The 22,867-nt window shown below is 32.1% G+C and overlaps 1 protein-coding gene across 1 annotated transcript; it reads left to right on the top strand.

The window, feature by feature from the left end:
* Nucleotides 1-219: 219 nt before the first annotated feature.
* Nucleotides 220-21,179, top strand: LOC133182537 (galaxin-like). Its single transcript, XM_061317384.1, has 9 exons — nt 220-306; nt 653-671; nt 1,021-1,122; nt 1,220-1,372; nt 3,358-3,696; nt 3,963-4,124; nt 4,207-4,585; nt 4,812-4,873; nt 21,136-21,179. The coding sequence occupies exons 1-9, from the start codon at nt 220-222 to the stop codon at nt 21,177-21,179; spliced, it is 1,347 nt and encodes a 448-aa protein (XP_061173368.1).
* The last annotated feature ends 1,688 nt before the right edge of the window (nt 21,180-22,867 follow it).

The following is a 22,867-nucleotide window of genomic DNA, read 5'->3' as shown; positions in this document are numbered from 1 at the left end:
ATAAACATAGATTTATTTAAGCAACCCTACGTTATTAATCATCGTAAACATTTGCTGTGAAACAAAACCAAAAGAGCTTTTATAATGTTAATTCAGTCTAGCATCAAGGGAATGCGTTAGGTGTGTGTGTGTGTGTGTGTGTGTGTGTGTGTTGATTGTAGTGTAATAAGTCCTTTTGAAAATTTATTTTATCTTTAAATGTAGACACACTGTACAACAATGAAACTGAAATGTGCTGCGGCGGGGCTGTGGGAGTCAAAAACTGGTTGTGTTGCAATGGTGTTCTCCACCGAAACAAAGATCCCGGTAAGTCAATACAATTTATCATCTCAAAACTCATATATAAGAAAACATGAATATGTACAGAATACAAATCAAAATTAAAAAAAAAAATTAGATAACACTCTACTCTGTGGTTTTTTCCCCATCTTTTACCTATTGAGTCATTCAACACAAAAGGCAATAAAATACATGTAATACATGTATAAATGCTTTCAAAACCACATTCAAGATTGATATCCGATTTCAAAATAAAATACATTAAGAAAAAGAAAACAGGTATCAAAATAAAGTTTTCATATCTCAAAATTTGATTAAAAAATCCTTAGGATACATGCAAAACTAAAGTATTTTCCCTGTTGTAATTTTATAGCTCGGGGATAAAGAACAGAGTAAAATTTTAACATAAATGGATAGCATTTAAAATGACCAATTATCATTAATATAATACTTTATAAATATTAATAAGATACCTACGGATGCAATGGAACGAAACTATATCAACTTTCGAAGAACAAAGGTGAAAAATCTGCCAAAAAAGAACCTTCTTGTCAAAGTACGATACTGAAGGGTAAGCTTTATACAGTGTAATATCATTACATGCATTAAATCGTTGATTGCATTATTAAATTATTTGTTGCATTTGGATGTATTATGATTTTGTAGACCCTTTGATATTTCAATTTCACAATTTTGAATATGTACACAAATACAATTGGCTTCAACTTTAATATTTTACAGCTGATAAGTTGGTTTGTGGTTCAGCATTATACAACACTGAGGTAGAAATGTGTTGTGATGGAACTGTGCATAACAAATCCCGTGACGTTCTGTGTTGCAAAGGTAATATTTTGAAAGGGGGGGGTATGCAAACACAAAAGCAAAAAATACATAAAATGATGATGGTAAATAATTTAAGGCTAATGAACAACATTTGCAGATAATTTATACAACAGTACTACTCACATTTGCTGTAACCAGATACTACGTCCCAAATCCAGACTAAATGAAAGGATCAGCTGCTGTGGTTCTGATCCTTATGACCCAGAAAAAAGCTTGTGCTGCAATGGAATCAAACATGAGAAGAGTTCTAGTGAGTTGCATATTTGAAATAAAGCTCTCTCTCTCTCTCTCAAAAATATATTCATAGCTAAGGATTATTTGCATGAGTTTTTTCGCTTCAGATAAATTACAACATTAGAAATGTGTAAAAATAAAATAAAAGTTTTAAATTCATGTAATTGCGGTAGACGTTTCGTCATTTTAAACGGCCCTTAATACATTGAGCCCCGATCTTTCAATTGATGGCATAACTTCATTTCTATTATGAATTCTGTCGAAGGTTTTGCCAGATGTTGGGCAAAATATGAAGTGGAAGAACACTTTTTCAGACTGGATTAAGTAACTTAGAACTAAATTAAAGAATTTCTAAATCGTAGGTGATAAAGGAATTAGAAAGACTACATGAACACTATGTTATGGTTCCAGCAGACAAGGCAATATCGTCTTTGTTTGTCGAGCTCATTATTATATTTCTTCACCTGGAAACTTATAATCACAGTTCACTTTTTAAGGATAAATTATTCAAAATCACATTTCAGTCTTTAATACTTTTGACACTCCAGTCAACGAAGGTGAGTTCGATCTACCCTACCTATTTTGGATTTCTACACATCCTTAAACTCCTTACAAACAAAGATACATTGCCGGGTCTAGCAAGTGCTCCACCAAGCCCCTATCTTTACTCCTCACAAAAATAATAACTGTTGTAAAGGAGAAACTTAAGATGTATTATGCTACAGCATATTCAAGAAGTGAAATATGGAATTTCAAAAGCTCCGAAGAATTTTTAGAAAATTTAATTTCAAAAGTTAGTTACATTAAAATGTATTACTTTTCTACACTTTACAACATTCCTAATGATAAATTTAAAAAAAAAAGCTAGGCTTTTTAATATTATAGACCACTACTTCAATAAACCGGAAATTTTCGTTTCTTGTGATTGGCCATGAACAGAATGATTTTGTTAAAATCACTCTGATTCTACACACAAGTACTCTGAAGTTGATAATAAAAAGATGCTGGAGTTACTCATTGACAACATCTATGTAGGCTTTAGAGACCCGGTGTTCCAAAATATTATTTGAATTCTCCTGAGCACTAATTGTGCTCCATTATTAGCCGAACATTTGAAGAAGAATTTATTCAAAAACGTCTACATGAGAAGAAAACACTTGCTGTGGTCTTCAACTCTAAATACCGATACATCGACGACGTTTTATCAAATAACAATGGTAACTTCCATTCATATGTCGACTCGTTAAATCACAGTGAACTCGAAATAAAAGAAACCACAGAGTCTGTCACATCTGCTTCATTTTTGGATGTTTTACTGATTATAGACAATAAGGACCAAATTATACATTTATGACAAAAGAGATGACATAAGCCTTTTCACAGTCAACTTTCCTTATACATGTATGTGTAGGAATATCCCGCTATCACCTGCATATGCTGTCTCCCAACTTATTCGATAATCAAGAGCACGCCTAAAGGACAATCAATTCCGAAACTGAGGCAGGCTACTAACAGATAAGTTGATGTTACGGGATTTCAATAACATCGTTTAAAGTCAACATTTTGTAATATTTTTTGGTCGTTATAATGACCTTGTTAGCAAATATGACCTATCATTGGGTCTTTTTTTGTCTGACATATTTCAAACCATTGTTAGACCTTTATTTTTATCCTAAATTTTACTACGGAATATTCCGTCTGTGTGATCGATACATAGGGCTCGCTGCGGATGTGGGTGTGACCGGGGATGTTTATTCCTTCGCACCTTACCCCACCTTCGCACCTTATCTCACCTCTGGAATTTCCAGGGGTCCGTGTTTTATACCCTATTCACAGATTTGTATTTTTTGTATTTTGTTTTCTAGATCTATCATTTTTCGTTAGTTTCACCTTTTTCCCTGAGTATGACACTGGTACATTAAGGCGTCATTCTCATATTGACCAGTATAATTGTATGTTTTCTTTACCTGTCTTGTAACCTCTGTATAATTTCAATTGCAGAATTATATGGTTGTTGTGATACAAAGCCGTACCGATTATCTCATGATATGTGTTGCATCTCAAAAGTGCATGGGCAAGCGAAAAAAATGCAATGCTGTGGAACTGAAACCTTCGATAGAGAAAGGCAGTACTGTTATAATGATCACGAAATCTTAGATTTATATGAAGGCAAATGTGGAAATACCAAGTACTCAACATTAGAACACGTGTGCTGTGACCGGAATCTGATTTCGAATAAGAAAGGGCGTAGATGTTGCGGTTCTTCTTTGTTTAACCCCAAAGTCAATGACTGCGATATGAAACACATTGTGCAGAGAGGATTTCTCTGGTGTGAAAGCGGTAAGTAAATAAATATTTAAGAAAACTGATATTGGTTTAAGAATAAAAAAAAATCTGTTGAAAGGGTGGCATTTGAAATTTTCAATGCTTTACATTGTGAATAGACGGGAATACGAGTGTTTACTATATGACTGCTGTGAGGATCATTTGATGAAGAACAGATCGGCATTTTTTTTTGTTACAACTACTTTTTAAAATTTCTTTAAACTGTGTCTCTTTCTGGATGTTATTTTTTAAAAAGGTTTTTTTTCTATTCGATGTTTTAGGTGAATATAACCCAGATACCCACGACTGCTGTGAAGGCCAATTGAAGAAGAAGAATGGGTCATCTTGGCGTTGCTGTGGTGCCAGAATAATAAACTATGATGTATATGGTTGTTGTGGGGCTGGACATCCTTATAACAAAAGAAATGAACAATGTTGCGGAGGTAACCTAGATTAATTGTAAAATGTCATTCACTTTTTTGCACATATCTGCATGGTTCAATTGGTACCAAATTTATATTGTAGGTAATATTATTAAAACAGAGGAGAAATGTTGTGCTAATCAACATATGAATTCAACTCAACTCTGCTGCGGTAAAACTAGATACAGAAACGAAGAAGTAATCATAAAGAAAGAGCCATATCACGATAAATGTTGTCCACATAAATGTGGAGGTATTTCTTATGATTCAGTCAATTCCGTTTGCAGTTGGGAGAACACTGTTATAGAGAAAACGAAAACCTTTAACATTTGTGGGGAAAAGACATATAATCCCGAAGTCGATCTCTGCTGTAACCTAAAAATATTCAAGAAGAAACGACAGAAAGGCATGAAATGTTGTTATCCAAGTTCCACTATTTATCATCCAAAAACACATTTCTGCGAAAATGGTGAAATAAAAAGGTGAGGGTTATAATATTTATACTCATTAACTTATTTAACGATTTAAATTATTAATATGTTAAGATATCCAGATGAAAGAGAAAGGGGAAGTCCTGTTAAACTAAAAAAAATAATCTAGGAACTGGAAAAATATATATATTTTGTATTTTTTTTGCATTTTAGTATATTTTTTTCTGAAAAACTTTGCTAAGTTATGATTTTTGTAATTTAGTTGATTTACTTTCAGCCTATGCCCTGCAAGATGTGAAAAGATAACGTTGAAGAATTTCTGCAAAAAAGAAAATTCAAGTAATTTTTTTCTAAGTTTACCTCTACTATCTGTTAATAATTGAAATTTTCTTTTATGCAGTGACACAGAAACTTTTTTTTCCTCTTGAAAGTTAAAGCTACACTAGATTACCGATTCTTCGCGACACCGAATTTCTGCGAAATAGTTCTTTGGTAATTATAAGCGAGAAAAAAAAATTCACGAATTCTGGTTTTTATTGTATGTAATTTTTAAGAGAACATTTTTAAAGGTCTCTCTCACTAAATTTACAAATATTAAGATCTCGCGAATAAAGTGTTTTACAGCATATGTAATTTGGTATGAGGATTTTGTACCTTTATACATGAATATCCTCATCGATATAGATAATAGATGCTTACTTATATCCATGTATATGTATACCTTCATAATTCTTTTTTGTTATTTTTGCACTTCAAATGTATAGTTCCTACAATGCTCTCTCTCTCTCTTTTAAATTACTTTCTTAACTGGATAAGTGAACGTTATTAAAAAAAAATTAGTGAAAGCGTTCTCATTGCCTTCTTTTAATTTCACAGGAACAAGGAAAATACGGAAAAGAAAAATAACCACAGAAGATTTTAGAAATGTATTATTACAAGGTCATAGAAAGTGTCAGTGTGTGTACGTGAGAGATAAAGGCAGAAAATGTAAATTTAATGGTAAACGGTGTCGAAAGAATAAAATGAAACGCAGAATTGTAGGTATATATGTTGTAAAGACTAGAAAAAAACGTAGAACCAGAAATATTTTCTGGTATTTTGAGAATGAACGACGTCATATTAAAAGAAAATGTAAAAAATTATTTAATCCTCGAGCTTAATGTTAACTACAAGTATTTATGACCACGAACATCTTTAGAACTTTGTTCATTTGCTTAGTTTGCTTTGGGTAACGAGCATTGTTTCATGATATATCAAGTAATTGTAATAAGCTAATTAATATGTATGTACCGGTATGATATTTCAACCTAGGAAATAATAATGTACTGGTATGATATATTAACTTATGTGTAATAACCAAAGTAATAATATTGTACCGATATGATATATCAATGAATTTGTAATAACCTAGGTAATAATAATGTACTGGTATGATATATCAACTTATGTGTAATAACCAAAGTAATAATTTTGTACCGGTATGATATATCAATGAATTTGTAATAACCTAGGTAGGAATAATGTACCGGTATGATACATCAATAAATGTGTAATAACCTAGGTAATAATAATGTACTGGTATGATTTATCAGTGAAATAACCTGTAACCTGTGTAATAATCTAAGAAATTAATTATATCCCGGTATGGTATATCAACTTATATGTAATTACCTATGTCATAATAATGTGCCGGTTTTAGAATGTCTGTAGAATCAAATGTCTCATTTGGTTATCTACTTTTTTTAAACGACTTGTTTTTAAATGGACAATTCTTTACTTTGCCTGAAGAAGTTTATTGTCAAGTAATGTATTATTTGAACTTTACAATGTATTTTAATAGTACCATTCCTGTTTGTGTGTGTGTGTGTGTGTGTGTGTGTGGATTGATAATTGTAAAACATAACAAATATAACACTTTTTCTTGCAAAAAATATATTGTTCCACGTGCGTATGAATGAGCCATAAAAGCAGAACAACATTTAAAGATGACATCAAATTCAATCTTTAAAAATATGACTAAATGGATATATACCATTTTGAAGAGACACAGAGACTTATTAAAAGGAAGTACTAAAATTGTCCGCAATTTAAGACATGCATTTTTTGAATAGGAAAACAAATAATAAAATCATGGGTTTAAACTACTAATACCTCATTTCAATCTCTAGAGATCAACTTCATTGTCATCAGAAAAGAAGGTTGATTAGAGGCCAAATCCGATGCCCTTTACAAAAATTAAGTAGTTAAGCGTTTATAATTGATCACTGGGATTTAGATCACCTGAGTCATTGAGTACATTCTTCTTTTTCTTTACTCTCTGACATCTAGCACGCAAATTGTGGACATAATTTAAATACATACAATGAGAATGCTACGCAAGAGCAATGCGCATGCTCTACGTATGAACCATTTCTAAAACGAGGTAAGTTATTGACAAACAAGTTGACGAAACAAGAATATCAACAGTCTCGTTTAAGGTCGTCACTTCGTAAGTTCTATGGTCGATACAATGACCTTGTCAGCAAATACAATTTATCATTAAGTCAAATGCTGACTGACTTTTTTCATACTAATTGTTAGGCCATTATTGTCGACGGATTTTTCCGTTATTTCCCGATCATGACAAGGAGCACACGGCGGGAGTGACCGGTCGGCAGGGGATGCTCATGACTCCATGGCATCTGATCCCACCTCTGATGTTTTAGAGGCCCGTGTTTGCTCTGCTCCAAAATTTGTATTGTTTAATTGACTTTTGAGCTTAATTACTGTTCGTTATCTCCATATACACGTATAATTCATATCAAAATTTCAAACTTCATGAATTCTTAGTTCAGGATTCAGCCTCAAGGGTGGAGATAATTTGGTCTTATATTGAAAATGTATCAAATCTTGTAAGATCTCCTTTACTCATGGACATCTACCAGGCAAACTGTTTGCATATGTATAATGAGCTCTCAAACTTTTACCAAAATTGTGAAATTTGGCCAATCGGTCCTTGGTTGAGACGTAAGGGTGGGACTTAATTTTCCTAGGGAAACTATTTCAATGATTATAATAAACACTTAACCCTCTACCAAAAATTTGAAATCCATGGCCCGTATGCCTCAGGCCTCAGGGTTTTGCTAAATTATTTATATATTTAAAGAACATATGACTACATCTTTGAAAATCCTTTTATCTTTTTATTAATTCTTTGACATCTAGCAGATAAAGTGTTTACATGGTGATAATCAGCGCCTAGCCTTCTACTAAGATTTTAAAATCCATGTCCACCTGGTCCAGAGATCTGACCCCAGGGTAGAGCTAAGTTGGTCATATGTTGAAATCATTATGCAGTGTACTTTATCTTATTCACTCTTGAACTTGTAGAAGACAAATTACAAGAATATAATGATATGATAATTGCTCGCCTGTTTCTGGCGTTATGTAAAGGTTAAAAATACATGTTTTCACCATTCATCATTTTTTCACAGTGTTTTCCTTGTTTTTATTGTATAATATACAGTATATTCAAATGAACTCTGTCATTAGAAGAGACTGGTAGCGAGACATGACAGAACAAGATGTGTTTGTGAAACACTGCTGTCCTCGTACGACAGCTTATGACAAAGGTTAAAGTTTCTCAAATGTAAGTCAAACTCCAAGGTGAAGGTCAAGAGATCAAAAAAATGTTACTCAAAGAAAGGACTGGTGTCAATGGATATACCTGGTAAATATGAGAGCCCAAGCACCAACCATTCATAATCTTAATGTTTTCTAAGAGTGTGTCAAATTCCAAGGTGAAAGTCAAAGGTTCAAAATTAATAGTAGGCAGGGAAAGACCTTGTCATAAGAAATACACATGCAAAATATAAAAACCCTAGCACCAAAACAATAACAAAATTTATGGCGAAGTTTTTCAAAAGTAGGTCAAACTCAATGGTGAAGGTCAAAATTGTTAGTATCCAAAGGAAGGTCTTGTCACAAAAAATATACCCGTGAAATTTGAGAGCCCTAGTATTGCTTGGGTTTAAGTTTTTTAAAGGTGGGTCAAACTCTAAGGTCAAGGTTAAAAGGTAAAAAAAATATTTATCTATGGAAAGGTCTTGTCAAGGTGAATACACATGTGAAGTATGAAATCCCTGGCATCAACTGTTCAAAAGTTATGACCAAGATTAAAGTTAGGAATTTTTTTGCAAAAGTGGGTCAAACTCCAAGGTCAAGGTCAAGAGGTCAAATATGTTGGTACCATAAAGAAGGTCTTGTCACAAGGAATAAACATGTGAAATATGAAAGCCATAAATCCGACCGATCAAAAATTATGGGCAAGGGTAAAGTTTTTCCGAACAAATTGTCAAACACTGTCACGGTAGTCAAGGTGGTTGAGCCCTCGCTCCGTGATCGGAAGGTCGTGAGTTCGTATCTCGGCCGCGACTAACATAAGTCGATAAAATAAGTAGCAACTGTTTCTTCGCCAAGCTCTCGGCACTTTGAAGCGAAAGTTGCGGGTCCTTCGGATGAGACCTAAAAAAAACGAGGCCCATGTCACGGTAGGCTTTGGCACGATAAAGATCCCTAACTGCTCAATGGCCTGAGTGCCGAGTAAAGGTTTAAATTTGAAGCCCTTCACCAGTATATGGTGACGTCTCTATATGAATGAAAAATTCTCGAATGGGACATAAAACAAGATACATACATACAAACAGACGGACAGGGCAAAACTATATACTCCTGAATCTTCGGTTGCGGGGGCATAAGCAAGGAATTTTTAACAGCTCATCCTTGAACGAAAGTAAGCACCTTTACAGTGAATTCATACAGTTTTGAGATATTTATAATGTAGTTACTTGAGGTGCCAAAGAATTCATAACTGAGCATTAAGCTATAAAACTACTTCGAAATTTGTGAACTATTTATTTCAAATTAGTATATGAGAAAGATCACATTCTGGACTTGCTTTGCTCAATGACCGTCGAAATTTAAATTAAGGTAAAAATTTCTTATATATTTTTACATAAAATGCAAAGGTTGAGTAGAAGGGGTAATTCAAAACAAACGTTTAGTAATATGCAGATCTTGTAAAGCAATGCTTTATATGCATTTAAGTTACAAAACACCTGGGAATGCGAGTTTGTTTCAGTCGAATCGAACAGGTTATTAAAAGTCAAGTGCAGGACCTAATCACTCCCTTCTCCCTTAAAAACAACGCAACAAAATTCAGTCCACGAATCTGTTAAAACCGGAAAGTTTACACATGTTTTTTTCGTCTCAAAAATATTTATAGTAATTATCATATTCAAGCAGCTTGTGTCCTAGAAGCTCAGGCGTAAAGAACATAAGGAACACGTTGAGGTATTAACTCCTCAAAAAATATGAACAGCCGTGAAGGAGAGACCTCGGCAGCACTGTGCAACATTTTCGAAAATTGGTGCCATCAAAAAATCAAAAGAACTTTAAGAAAGTTTAAATCTATAAAATTTTGCCGAATTAATAGCCTCAAAGCGTATGACTTTTCTCAACACTGTATACAATCTCACCACAATATACTAGTAAATTAAAGGTTTTTCACAAAAAAGCTTACGACATATTTTTATCTTAAGTGAAAACTTATGATAAAAATCGTTTTCACAAAAATTCTTAAGAAATTCCTAAGTGCAAAATCGGTCGTAACTTTACGAGAGCCCCAACCCTCTCTTAAGTATTTTAAAACAGATTTAATTGTAAAAATATAACCACAAAAACCAAAATACACATTAAATTGAACTTTTTTTTTTTTTTAGCAACTTCCATTAATATTTTATATTTTTATCACAATCAACGTCGAAAAATTAAATGAAATACACTACAAAATATTTACGATTGAAGTTTCACTTAAGATTTTCGTATGACCTACTTTTACGTCAGACTTGTGATTGTGACTTCAGATTTTAAACTTCCCTGCTTCACAAACGATTGCATTCGATATTTGTTGTCAGTAATGTTTGTTATGCTGACATATGTTGAAAACTAAGTTTTATTTTTATTTTCACCCATTGATTTAAGGATAATAAAGCATATTAAAGTCTTTGCTAGGGATGAAGTCTGTCGTAAGTAAAATCTTAAGTTCAATCTGCTACGAATGCGTTCGTGAAACGCACTTAAGATTTGTCGTAAGAGATTCTTAAGTTAAAATCCTATGCAAAAACTTACGATTTTTTGTGAAAAGGTCCTATTCAGATATTATGATAGGTCATCTACAAAATTGCCTTGTTAAAAATCATTTTAATTCTACATGCAAGTACTATGAAGTTGACATTAAAAGGTGTGGGGTTCCTCGTGGACAATATCTTTGAAGTCTCCTGAGTATGGAACACCGGGACTGTCTTATAGGAGGTTTAACGATAATAATAGAATGTCTTTTTTTGTACTTTATATCATGCGCAACTTCCTTTATACAAACTATTTTATGCCCCCGGATCGAAAGATCCCGGGGTATATTGTTTTTGTCCTGTCTGTCTGTTTGTCTGTCTGTCTGTTGTCAACTTTAACCTTGCCCATAACTTTTGATTGGTTGGAGCTGACTTTCATATTTCACATGTGTATTCCTTGTGACAAGACTTTTCTTTGGGTACCATCATATTTGACCTTTTGACCTTGACCTTGGAGTTTGACCCACTTTTGCAAAATTTTATGAGACTTTAACCTTGGCCATAACTTCTGAACAGTTGGTGCTTGGAGTTTCAAACTTCACATTTGTGACAAGGCCTTCCTTTGGATATCACAACTTTGACTTTTGACCTTGACCTTGACCTTGGAGTTTGACCTACTTTTGAACAACTTTAACCTTGGCCATAACTTTTGAACAGCTGCTGCTTTGGGTTTCAAACTTCACATGTGTATTTCTTGTGACAAGACCTTCCTCTGGATATCAACCTCTTTGACCCTTTGACCTTGACCTAGGAGTTTAACCTACTTTCGAAAAACTTTAATCTTGGCCATAACTTTTGAATGGTTGGTGCTAGGGCTTTCGTACTTCACATATGTAATCCTTGTGACAAGACCTTCCTTAGGATACCAACCACTTTGACCTTGACATTGACGTTTTACTTACTTTTAAACAACTTTAACCTTTGCCATTATCTAATGTACCTCTCAAAATATATATACTTATGCATATCTATACATTATACAAATACAATAACATCACATATAATGAAGAGAACACAGTGTACAATGTTAAATCCACATGTAAGACAGTTCCGGTGTTCCATACTTGAGACAAGTTCTTCCAACAATATGATTTAATTTTTATAGGTATCAATTCTGCCACTAATGCTAATAGCAGACTTTCTTTTGAATTCTATGAAGAAGAATTCTTTACAAAACTTCTACATGAAAAGAAAAAAATCCAAAGTCTCTTGCTTTGGCCCTTAATCCTATATATATATATATATATATATATATATATATATATATATATATATATATATATATATATATATATATATATATATATATATATATATATATATATATATATATATATATACGTTGATAACTTAAATTCTTGGTGCAGTAAAAATACTTAAATAAATGAAAACAGAATGCTAAGTCATATATATGTCATATATATACTGACATATATATGTCAGTTTCATAATTATTTGGATGTTTCTTCAGAGAAAGTTCAAATTTATCATCTTTTCATAATGATAAGTAATAAAAAAAGGAAATTATAATTATTTGAATAGCATAACATGAACCTCTATGATATATTGTTTACATAAATTAATATTTGTATTTCATTTATATTTGATTGACGAGTAGAAATGAACTTATACAAGCAATGAAAGGTTATGTTACAAAAACCAAAGAAGCATAATAGCACTGTTCCCTTGGAATTAAATACAAAAAATAATTCTTGTAAATAAAAAGGAATATCAAGAAAAGATAGTAATTAAGCATTACTTTTAATAATGAACATATCGTACTTCATTATTTTTGCAAACAGTAATTCTATATTTTGAATACTCGAGTATACTAAATGAATTAAAATATACCACGTAGAGGTGCCAAATTTCAAAGTTTAAATATTTTCGTTTTGTTTAACTAGTGTATAACAAAAGTTGGATTTACAATTTAATCAAAAATTATGATACGTACTTGCAATATATATAGAGAGAAAACTTTCGTTAAATATATTTTGGCTCCACTATTATAACAAAATCATTGTTAATTGCCTATTTCCGGGTACAATAAGCTTTTGATAGGTTGTATGGTTTTTGTTTAAATATCTGGAGGTTTTAATTCATTTCTTTCTGATTGAAATAACGACCATTTTAAAATGAAGACAATGGAATTGATGCATTACTTTAAAAATTCAAGAATAGAGATCAGGATTAATTCAAATGCAGCGACATTTTGTTTACAAATTAAATATTAAGAGGTCACAAGCTTACGAATCTTCTTTAAACACCATAACCAATAAAGTGTTGATGTTTCCCTCAATTAAAACAAAAAGGTTTTAGTCAGGCCCCAAGACCATAAACTGAGAACAGACTTAAGTCAAAATTTTGATTTTTAATATCTTAAGTTTCATTTAACGTATTAGCTTAAAAATTTGCAGTAGTGCATAACGCTTCAATTCAAACATATGACGAAAATTTTATTTCATTATCAAAATTATTTCAAAAGTTATATCGATTTGAAATTTTGACTTAAGTCTGTTCTCAGTTTATGGTCTTGGGGCCAGATTTTATTTATTATATAATATTTTGATGTGAGAAATAGGTTAAATAGAGAATTTGTGGTACATGAAATATGGAGATAACGAACAAAATTCAAGCTCGAAGTACATTTTGACAATACAAATCGGGAGCAGAGCAAACACAGACCTCCAAAAACATCAGAGGTGGGATCAGGTGTCATGGAGTAGTGAGCATCCCCTGCAGACCGGTCACACCCGCCGTGTGCTCCTTGTCATGATCGGGAAAAAACGGAGAAAAATCCGTGTGTAAATAATGACCTAACAATTAGTACGAAAAACGTCAGTCAACATTTGACTTAATGATAGGATGTATTTGCTGATAAGGTCATTGTATCGACCATAAAGCTTTCGAAATAATGACTTCAAACGAGACTGTTTATATCCTTGTTTCATCAACTTGTTTGTCAATAGCTTGCTTCGTTTAAGAAATTGTTCATACGTAGAGCATGCTCTTGCGTATCGAATTCACTGGGAGACAACAACCCAATATGCAGGTGATAAGGATATATTACTACATACGAGTAAGTAAGGAAAGTTGACGATTGAAAAATTGAAGTCATCACGTTTATCATAGAGCTTTGCTGTTAGGTTACCATTAAGTCCTTTTCTAGTGAAATATCTAAATATGAAGTCATCACGTTTATCATAAAGCTTTGCTGTTAGTTTACCATTAAGTTCTTTTTTAGTGAAATATCTAAATATGAAACAGATGTATCAGATGGTACACCCAGCCTTGTCCTCAGGTAGATATTTTTTAAAAAAGTTAAAATCGTGACAGAAAATCCTGTCTGCTTTCACTTAACTTCAATTTTTCCCATTTTATATATTGAGAATAATCCATCGCCTTATTGTTAATTCAATTAAATAGCAGAAATATCAGTGAAACAAATCACATCAATATAGTTTTATACTGACGTATGAAAATTTTACGCTGACTTCAATATGCGTCTTGAACTCGCTTTTTTACGAAAACTTTTTGGATCAATTTATGGGTAAAAAGAATAAAAAGCGTTTTAACGCTTTTTCAAAAGGCGTAATTACACCCTGTCAAAAGGCGTAATACGCCTTTTCAAAAAGTGTTATTAGGTCTTTCAAAAAGGTAATATTACGCCTTTTTTAAAAAAAAAGTTATTACTTTCTTTAAAAAGGCGTTATTACACCTTTCAAAAAGGCGTTGATATGCCTTTTGAAACGCCGTATTACGTCTTTTGAAGAAAGGGGGCAGCCTCCCAAAATGACAAGGAAAAAAAACACATAACAAAACCAAAACAAAAAACAAACAAACAAACAAACAAACAAACAAAAACCCCATAAACTGCTAAAACTCAAAAATCCTATTCCGGGGGCTTGGGGATCATTTTTCAAACTCTTTGGTAAAACTTTTTTTTTTAATTCAATAATTTGCCAGCGTTTTAGTGTAAAATTAAAACGTTATTATATGATAATATTATATGCATGGTGGAGTCAAAGCCATCTTTATTAATGCAATATTTAAAAATATTTTCCATAATTCTGCATACCTCGCAGACAACTCTTTGCATGAGTATAGAAAAAAGTCTACACTCTACTCTTGAAAATAAAGGATTAAGGCAGATGTAACTTGGGGCTTTGCTGGTCATATATTATGTAAAAATTTAATCACATTTGAGAATCTTTATGTTTTCTCTTGGAAAAATCAGGCAAAGTATTTGCATGAGTATAATGAGCATTTAGCTTTTAACCAACATTATGAAATCCATGACCCTTGGTCCAGAGAGGGGTTAAGTTGGTTTATCATTGAAAATGTATTACACATTTATAAATCTTTTTCCTGGATATATAACTACAATCTGTTTCAATTATTTTTTGAAAAAAACCCGCCTTTTTAAAAGGTGTTATTACGCCTTTCAAAAGGCGTTATTACGGCTTTTAAAAAAGACGTTATTACGCTTTTCAAAAAGGTGTTATTACGCCTTTATTGGCGTTGTAACGCCTTTTAAGCGTTATTACGCCTATCAATTTTTTTTTGCCCATAGATTGATTCTAATAGTTTTTCGTATGTTTTTGTTAATGTTAATAACCAAGAAAAATGCGGAAATAAAACTGCAGGAAATGTGTGAATGCATACTATATTCTATGTACTTAAGTACATAATAATGGGGGTGTACATTGTCAAAAAAGCTCCTTTCATTCAGATTTCTGTTTAAAAATATCGTGTACATTTGTAGGAGGTTCTTCACTAATTTTGATAATCATGAATTCAGAATGACATAACATCCTAAAATCAAAATAATGCCTAAAATAAAAAGATACAAAGGGAAATATCTATGGAATTGTAAATTTTAAGAATTTATCTTTTTACAAGGGTGTGGGTGTGCGATGAAAATGCAAATTTATCATAATATAAGTAGTGGATTGTTTATTATCTTGGTACCTAAAAGTATAATTTTGTCAATCAAAAGATCTATTTGAGGCTCTTGTATTTTAAATGACCATTCTTTCGATGTTTTAGACATTTAGGGTTTTTCTCGGAAGATGGAAACGACTCTCAATTCCAATTACTCATTGAAACAATTAGATCTAGAAAAGAAATACTAAAATAAAGTCTGGAAATAATGCAATGAACAGGGCAAAATCAAAATTTTTTTTAATAATAATACAAAAAAATAAGATCAAGAGAGAGAGAGAGAGAGAAGGGGGAGAGAAAACGGTGTATTTTACAAATAGAAAAGATCTGTAACAGAAAACATGTACAAATACAAATATACAAATAACAAAATATAAATGATCGTTATTAAAATAATATGTAAAACTTAAGGATATGCAAGAGGCCCAAGGACCTTAACGGTTACCTGGGTATGATGTAACACTGTATAGTGGATATATAGTATCCATAGATTGAATATAAAATAAAACATAATACACTTATAAATGATCTATGTTGCCCAAAAGCAATAGAAATAGGATGATCAGGGATCAGCAAAATAAGTTATTTAGTGCTCAGTCACAAATCTTAAAGTTGATCTATTTACTGACCTGTACTTGCCCCATTTGTCTCTATCCTCATGTGGACTAATCAAAATAATAATTAGTAAACCCATCTCATTCACAATGGTCTCTCTTAGTCTCTGAAGAATATATAAAGTACAAAGATTTTTTAATTTCCCTTTTATATTAAATATTATAAAAATTCTTGTATAAATATATTTTTCAATACACCTTTCAATTATATTATTTACAGTGATTAATTATCAAAGTGAATAGCAAGGGGGAGGGATTCTACAGTAGAATACAAATTAATAAATTGACCACGTGCTGCAGACTTTTAAAAATCTGGTAAAAATACCCTTACTGACTACAATTTTATATATTCTGTCCGCCTCTAAGATGGCCAGGAGCAGAGAAGGAGATTCTCAAAAAATAATGCATATTTACTATAGATTCAACATAGCCCCACCCTAACACCAGAGCCCCTGAGATCCAAAAAGAGGCCAAAAAATCCACAATTTTGGAAGAGGCACTCTTGCTCATCATTACCATATACTTAGTATGTTTGCTAAATACCCATGGGGAGAGAAGATTTTCAAAGAAATTATGCATTTTTACTATATACTCGAAAGAGCCAACCTAACACCAAAACCCCTGTTCCAGGGGTTATGAATTTCAAACTTTCGAAAAGGCGTCTTCGCTCATTGTAACCTTGTAATTAGTTTGCTAAATACTTAGGGGCAAAGAAATAGTACATTTTCACTATATCTTAAACAGACTCCCTCCTTGATTTTCTGACTCTGGGCCACATATTTCATAAATTTTGTAAGAGGTACCCTTGCTCATCATAACCACGCGTTTAGTTTACCTGCTAAATACCTAGGAGAGGAGAAGATTTTCGAAGAAATATTGCACTTTCACTACATAATCAATAGACCCCTCCTGAACCCCTGATCCTTTGGCCACAAATTTCACAACTTTGTATAATTGTACAATTTTGTATAATTTTTTGGCTCAACCGGGATATATGTCCTATCCCTAATGCCCCAGGGGAGCAGGGGCCATGAAATTCACAATTTATGTTCCCCTTCACTCATAGATGTTTTATGCCAATGGTTGAAATTGGTTCAGCGGTTCCAGAGAAGAAGCTGAAAATATTCGAATGTTAACGCACGACCCACAACGACAACCGAAAACAGAAAGCAATAGGTCACCTGAGTAACTCAGGTGGTCTAAAAAAACTAAAGCAGATAAACTACTCCTCTTTTGCACTTATGTATACATTTCCCCCTCTAAACATTTCAAACTTTTCTCGTTATATCATTGAATACACCAGAGATATATTCATTTATTCTCTTCATTTTTTATATTTATACATATATCCTCTAGCATAAGAACATATGAACATGTTTTCTTCATTTCTATACGTACATATACCCTTAGTGATAATACAATGTGTATCTTTATGTCTGAAATTTTATGTAGATGTGTCTTCTTCAAACATATACTGCTTTATTTATTATTTAATTTTTAGTTTTTAAACGTACCTATTTTTTGGACCTGTATACCCAGTACAACAAATTATCTTTTTTTATGTTTAAGAAATGATGCTGTAGTTTAAAATTAAACTTTTCTCTGACGAAGATATCTGCATCAATATCGTACATGATTTATATTGTTCTTGTACACCATTCATTTTAAGCGATCGCAGAATTAACATCAAATTGATCAAAAATGATTTATTTGAATGATAACATTGAACATATTTTTTCAATTACCAGTACGTAAACGTGGGTAAAACGTGGGTTCCTCCCAAAACAGAAATAAAAGGTTACCAGTACGTAAAACGTGTACTGAAATCGGTTCCATCCCCAAAAAGCGGAATTAAAAGATTGCTAAATTTAACATAATGGTATTCCTGTCGAAAAGTATATAATCTAGCTTTTAACCTCCCGCCTTTAATGGTAGAATCAATCCAATTTCTTAGACATTTTCCTGGCACAGAACGTAATTATGTATTTGTTGTTTACCGTAGTTTTAACCATGATGACTGAATATTCAGGTATGTAACTTTCAAATGTGCGAGATTGCCATTTTAAGAGAAAAAGATCTAGATTTTTTAAAATTTAAAATACGCCTTTATTTGCAATTCCTTTTTGTTATAAGGCGTAAGATAATTTTTTCACTTGATTTATTATTTTCTTTCTTAGATATGTGATTGGTGTTTATTTAGATGGCAAATAGTGCCACTAACTCGAAAATACTGATTACATGTTTTGAAACACTATTTGGAAGGAGGTTTTATTTTTCATTTAAAAACACTGAATTTTGTAGTTAAGCAAGCTAATTTCAAAAAGTGAAGTGATGAATTCTTAAAAAATATTCAAGGCCTCTTTCGAGGTGTAGTACAAATAGCAATGAACACAGGGGTTTCCGGATAAACTTGTTGAAATATGTGTAATAAGGACATGACATACCGTTTAAACTTAAATCATTTTAAAGTGCAAAAACAAAATCATGATTGGTAAGTCTAGAAAATATATAGTGCCAATCAAGAAAAGAAACCAACGAAATCAAGCTTCATTGAACGTGATAGCAGAATACAGATAACATGCTAATGTCTTGATATAAATATTCCTCTTTCCTGGGGTCTGTCTTTTTTTATTAGTTAATATTGTTTACAGGATTTATGAAATTGATGACTGTTTGTTATCTTCCATTTTTATTTATCTTTTAAGAAAAGCAAAATTACAAAAATACTTTCATCAATTATAGTTTATAATTCTTACATGCGTTTTCATCATTTAAAAAAAACTTACCTAATGACCTATTTCCCCATTCTTTTACAAAAATACACTATTGATATGGTTTATAAGAGAAATCAAGGTTCCAAGTCTTGAAAAAGCCAATCAAGGAAGCAAAGCAGTACACTATCTGTTTATTGGTTTAGTACAGTACGTTTAGTAGTTTTTGGTTCTAGGGTAATACAGTGTAATAATCTCATAATCAACGAAATACAGTGGAAGAATATTAACTTACAGTAGTATGACCACAATCATGAAAAGAAATATGCTTGAACAAATTCAATCAAATAAAAACAATTTACGTGGATTTTAAAAAAGGGCTAAACTCAGTTCAATACAAAGCCTCCAACGTTCAATGATCGTAAGAAAATATATTAGTTATGCACTTAAAGACACAGATGTGAACATTTATAAGCAGGCAATTTAATCAGACACTGTTTATATATTATATGATAAAATTGGCCATCTTATTTGAAGTGGTTAAGAATACTTTTTCCTCTTCAAATTCTAAATTTATTCCACTTACGAATAAGGAAAAAAACCCAACCATCACCAAGTTATGAACCCTGGTAATAAATCATCCAGAATATAAAGTGCCACTAACAAACAAACAAACACACTAACTGACCAATTAACTATATAAATGTAAAGAGATGCTATGCCAAATCAATACAAGGATAGAAATTTCAATCATCGTATTAAGGACAATTTAATCTCTTGATTGCTATGTTAAATGTATTATCCCTCATAAAGAGAGTAAAACAACAAGCAGACACTAAATTTTGATCATGATTTAATTTGTTTTGTCTAGCAATTTTCATTATAGTAATGAAGCGATTACTCAAAGAGCCACGATAAGGAAACAGTAATATATATAAAAAATAAGAACTTATTTGTCACAATATTACGTAATGTTTAATCATAACATGCTATCATATTACACAAATATGCTAAGTGATATAATATATCTTAAACCAGTACAACCTACAAACACCACATAATGAAAAATCATTTCCTTCTCTAACTATCTAATTACGATAAAATTTGTTTTTAATATCGTTAATTATGACATTGTACTACAAAAGTCAAATTCCATTGAGGTGATTTGTAATGCAAAGTTTTCTTTACTACTATGTATATATAATGAAGTTGACATAGAGTTTGGGCTATTTTTGTAATGAATGGCTCTACATTAACAACTAAATAGTACGACAAATGAGATGACTTTAGCTTTTCCATTGTCAACTTTCCTTTTGTATGTAGTAGTACTCCACTTTCACCTGCTTATGGTCTTTATCTCTCCCAACTTATTCACTACTCAAGAGCTTGCTCTGAGTACGATCAATTTTTAAAACGAGGCAGGCTACTCACCGATAAGTTGATGTAACAGGGATTTCAACAGCCCCTTAAAGTCAGCATTTCGTAAATCTTATGGTCGTTATAATGACCTTAGCAAATATAACCTATCATTGGGTCGTATTTAGACTGACTTGTTTCATACCAATTGTGCTGAATTGACTATGGATAGTTCCGTCTACCTGATACACAGGGCTCACGGCGGGTATGACCAGTCAACAGGGGATGCTTACTTCTCCTAGGCACCTGATTCCACCTCTGGAATTTCCAGGGGTCCTTGTTTTATGCCCTCTGATAAACTAATTGACTAGCACCTTATGTCCTATTTCAATCACACATTTATGTTGTTTGTGGATTTTTTGAGATCTATCACCGTTCGTTATCTTTACCTTTTACATATTGTCTTCTTTGGGAACAACACACTAGTAATAAGAAGTCATGAACAATTTCCATTTTCTTCTTCTTTTGCTTCTTCTATCTGGCCTCCTTCATCAAATTGAATATTCTGACAGTAATGTGTGCGCATATTTAAAGAAAAAATTTGAAACGGGAAAAAATATTCTGTATGAAATTAGATCGTCTTGATTACTTGAGATTTAAAGATCTCAAGTGATTTTGCGACTGCAATGTCTGGTGGACAGCCGTTCCATTCTTTAATGGTGTTAAAAGAGAATGACCACTTCTTAAGCTTATGGTTGCAGATGGTATTGCAAATGAATGTAGTTTTGTGTGTAGTAATCTGCTTACAGGCTTGGTGAAGGAGTCCTCTGGTCTACTGGCTATTCGTTGTTAACTAGCTTATACATCATGATTAGTCGTGCATCTTTCCTTCTACTTTTTAAGTTCTTCCATTCTAGATGTCTAATCATTTCTCCCACGCTAGAGTTATTTCTATAATTTCCTATTACGTATCATGTCGTTCGTCTCTGCACTTTTTCCAACATATCTATGTGGACTTGTTGGTATGGGTCCCACACTGTCGAAGCGTATTACACTACATGTAGGGTCTAAGCAGAGATAGATATGCTCTTTCATTCATTAATTTAGATGAAATGTGGAGAATGCATTGTAAAAATCCTTAAGATTTATTCGCCTTCTTGCAGATGTTAGATATATCTATTCCCTACTTGAGATCTGGTATTATAGTACAGCCTAGATATTTGGTAGATACTTCAATTTTATGTTTGCGTAGGTGGAGAGGGTCCTTCTTTATTTGAAACTGCTACTACTGTACATGTACCCGGATGAATTTCCATTTTCTGTTTTGTTTCGAAAAGAGAATTTGTCAAGGTCTTCTTGAAGGGTGGCAATGTGAATTTGAAGAAAAGTTAGGTACATTATGGTTTCATCTGCGAAGAACCGAATTGTGGAGTTTGAAAGTCTGGCGGATCATTAATGTAGAAGAGGAATAGACCCGGCCAAGGGTTGGTCCCTGGGGCACTTCAGATTCAACATGCAAATAAAATGGAGAATTACGTACTTTACGAATTACGCTATACTTTAAAGCTATATATGGCTTATTTGAGCTAAAAAAAATACGATATTGAGTGTAGATAAACATGATATATGTTATTTACCAAATTAAAATTTTCACCGATTATGAACTTGAATAACCCCATGTTTCCATAGTTAAATTGATTTTAAACTGTGTCTGTTAATTAAGTGCGGAGTCGGTAAATAAATCGGTTATTGTTTTAAATTTCTAATATCTTTGAAATGTGATTAATTTACATTGTGTAATTTACAGGAAAAGGCTTATCTTTATATAAAGTAATAAAACAAATAGAAAAATCTTTTAAATTTTAGTTAGTCTGAACTTCTGAAAAATACGCCATATATAACTTTAATAAGAAAAAGTGTAGAAATGCTCGGTATCGAACCGGGTACCCTCACCCTGTTAATTGGGTTCTCTTTACACCAAGCTACCGAGTTATTAATTGCAATTTTGGTAGGAAAATTATATATTTATTATAATAAATGAAGAATTAATTACTACAATAGACTAATTCTTTTTTTATTTTCTTAACAAGAATTTGATTTAATAAATAATAATTTACAATAATAAACAATAATTTTTCATAGTGAAAAAGAATTTACGATAAAGTAAATTAAAATAATTTGTTATGTTTATACATGTTAAATTAAGTTTGAGAGAATTGTTATATGATTTATTAGCACTAACTAAATTTCTTATCTAGCTTGCCCCTAATGTTTAACAATATTGTCACTCTTATTACAAATACTATATTGAATTATCATCGTGTTACGGGAATTACAACTGTGTATTTTTTTCTTTATTCCAAACATCAGGACAAGCATTTATAAACAATAAGCAATAGACAAAGGTCTTTCTTAATAAACAAGAGCTCAAGAAAGTTCTTCACCTGAGCCATTTATTATAAGATTTTCTGATCAAGATTTAAAATTGTGCCTTCTAAACTTCCTACGAATCATCCTCAGATCTACAAGCATTGTTTTATC

The sequence above is a fragment of the Saccostrea echinata genome, unplaced genomic scaffold, assembly GCF_033153115.1.
Source record: "Saccostrea echinata isolate AGI-Se365-2 ecotype Australia unplaced genomic scaffold, CSIRO_AGI_Sech_v1 ptg000009l, whole genome shotgun sequence".
Classification (NCBI taxonomy): domain Eukaryota; kingdom Metazoa; phylum Mollusca; class Bivalvia; order Ostreida; family Ostreidae; genus Saccostrea; species Saccostrea echinata.
This window is presented reverse-complemented; position numbering and strand designations above follow the sequence as displayed.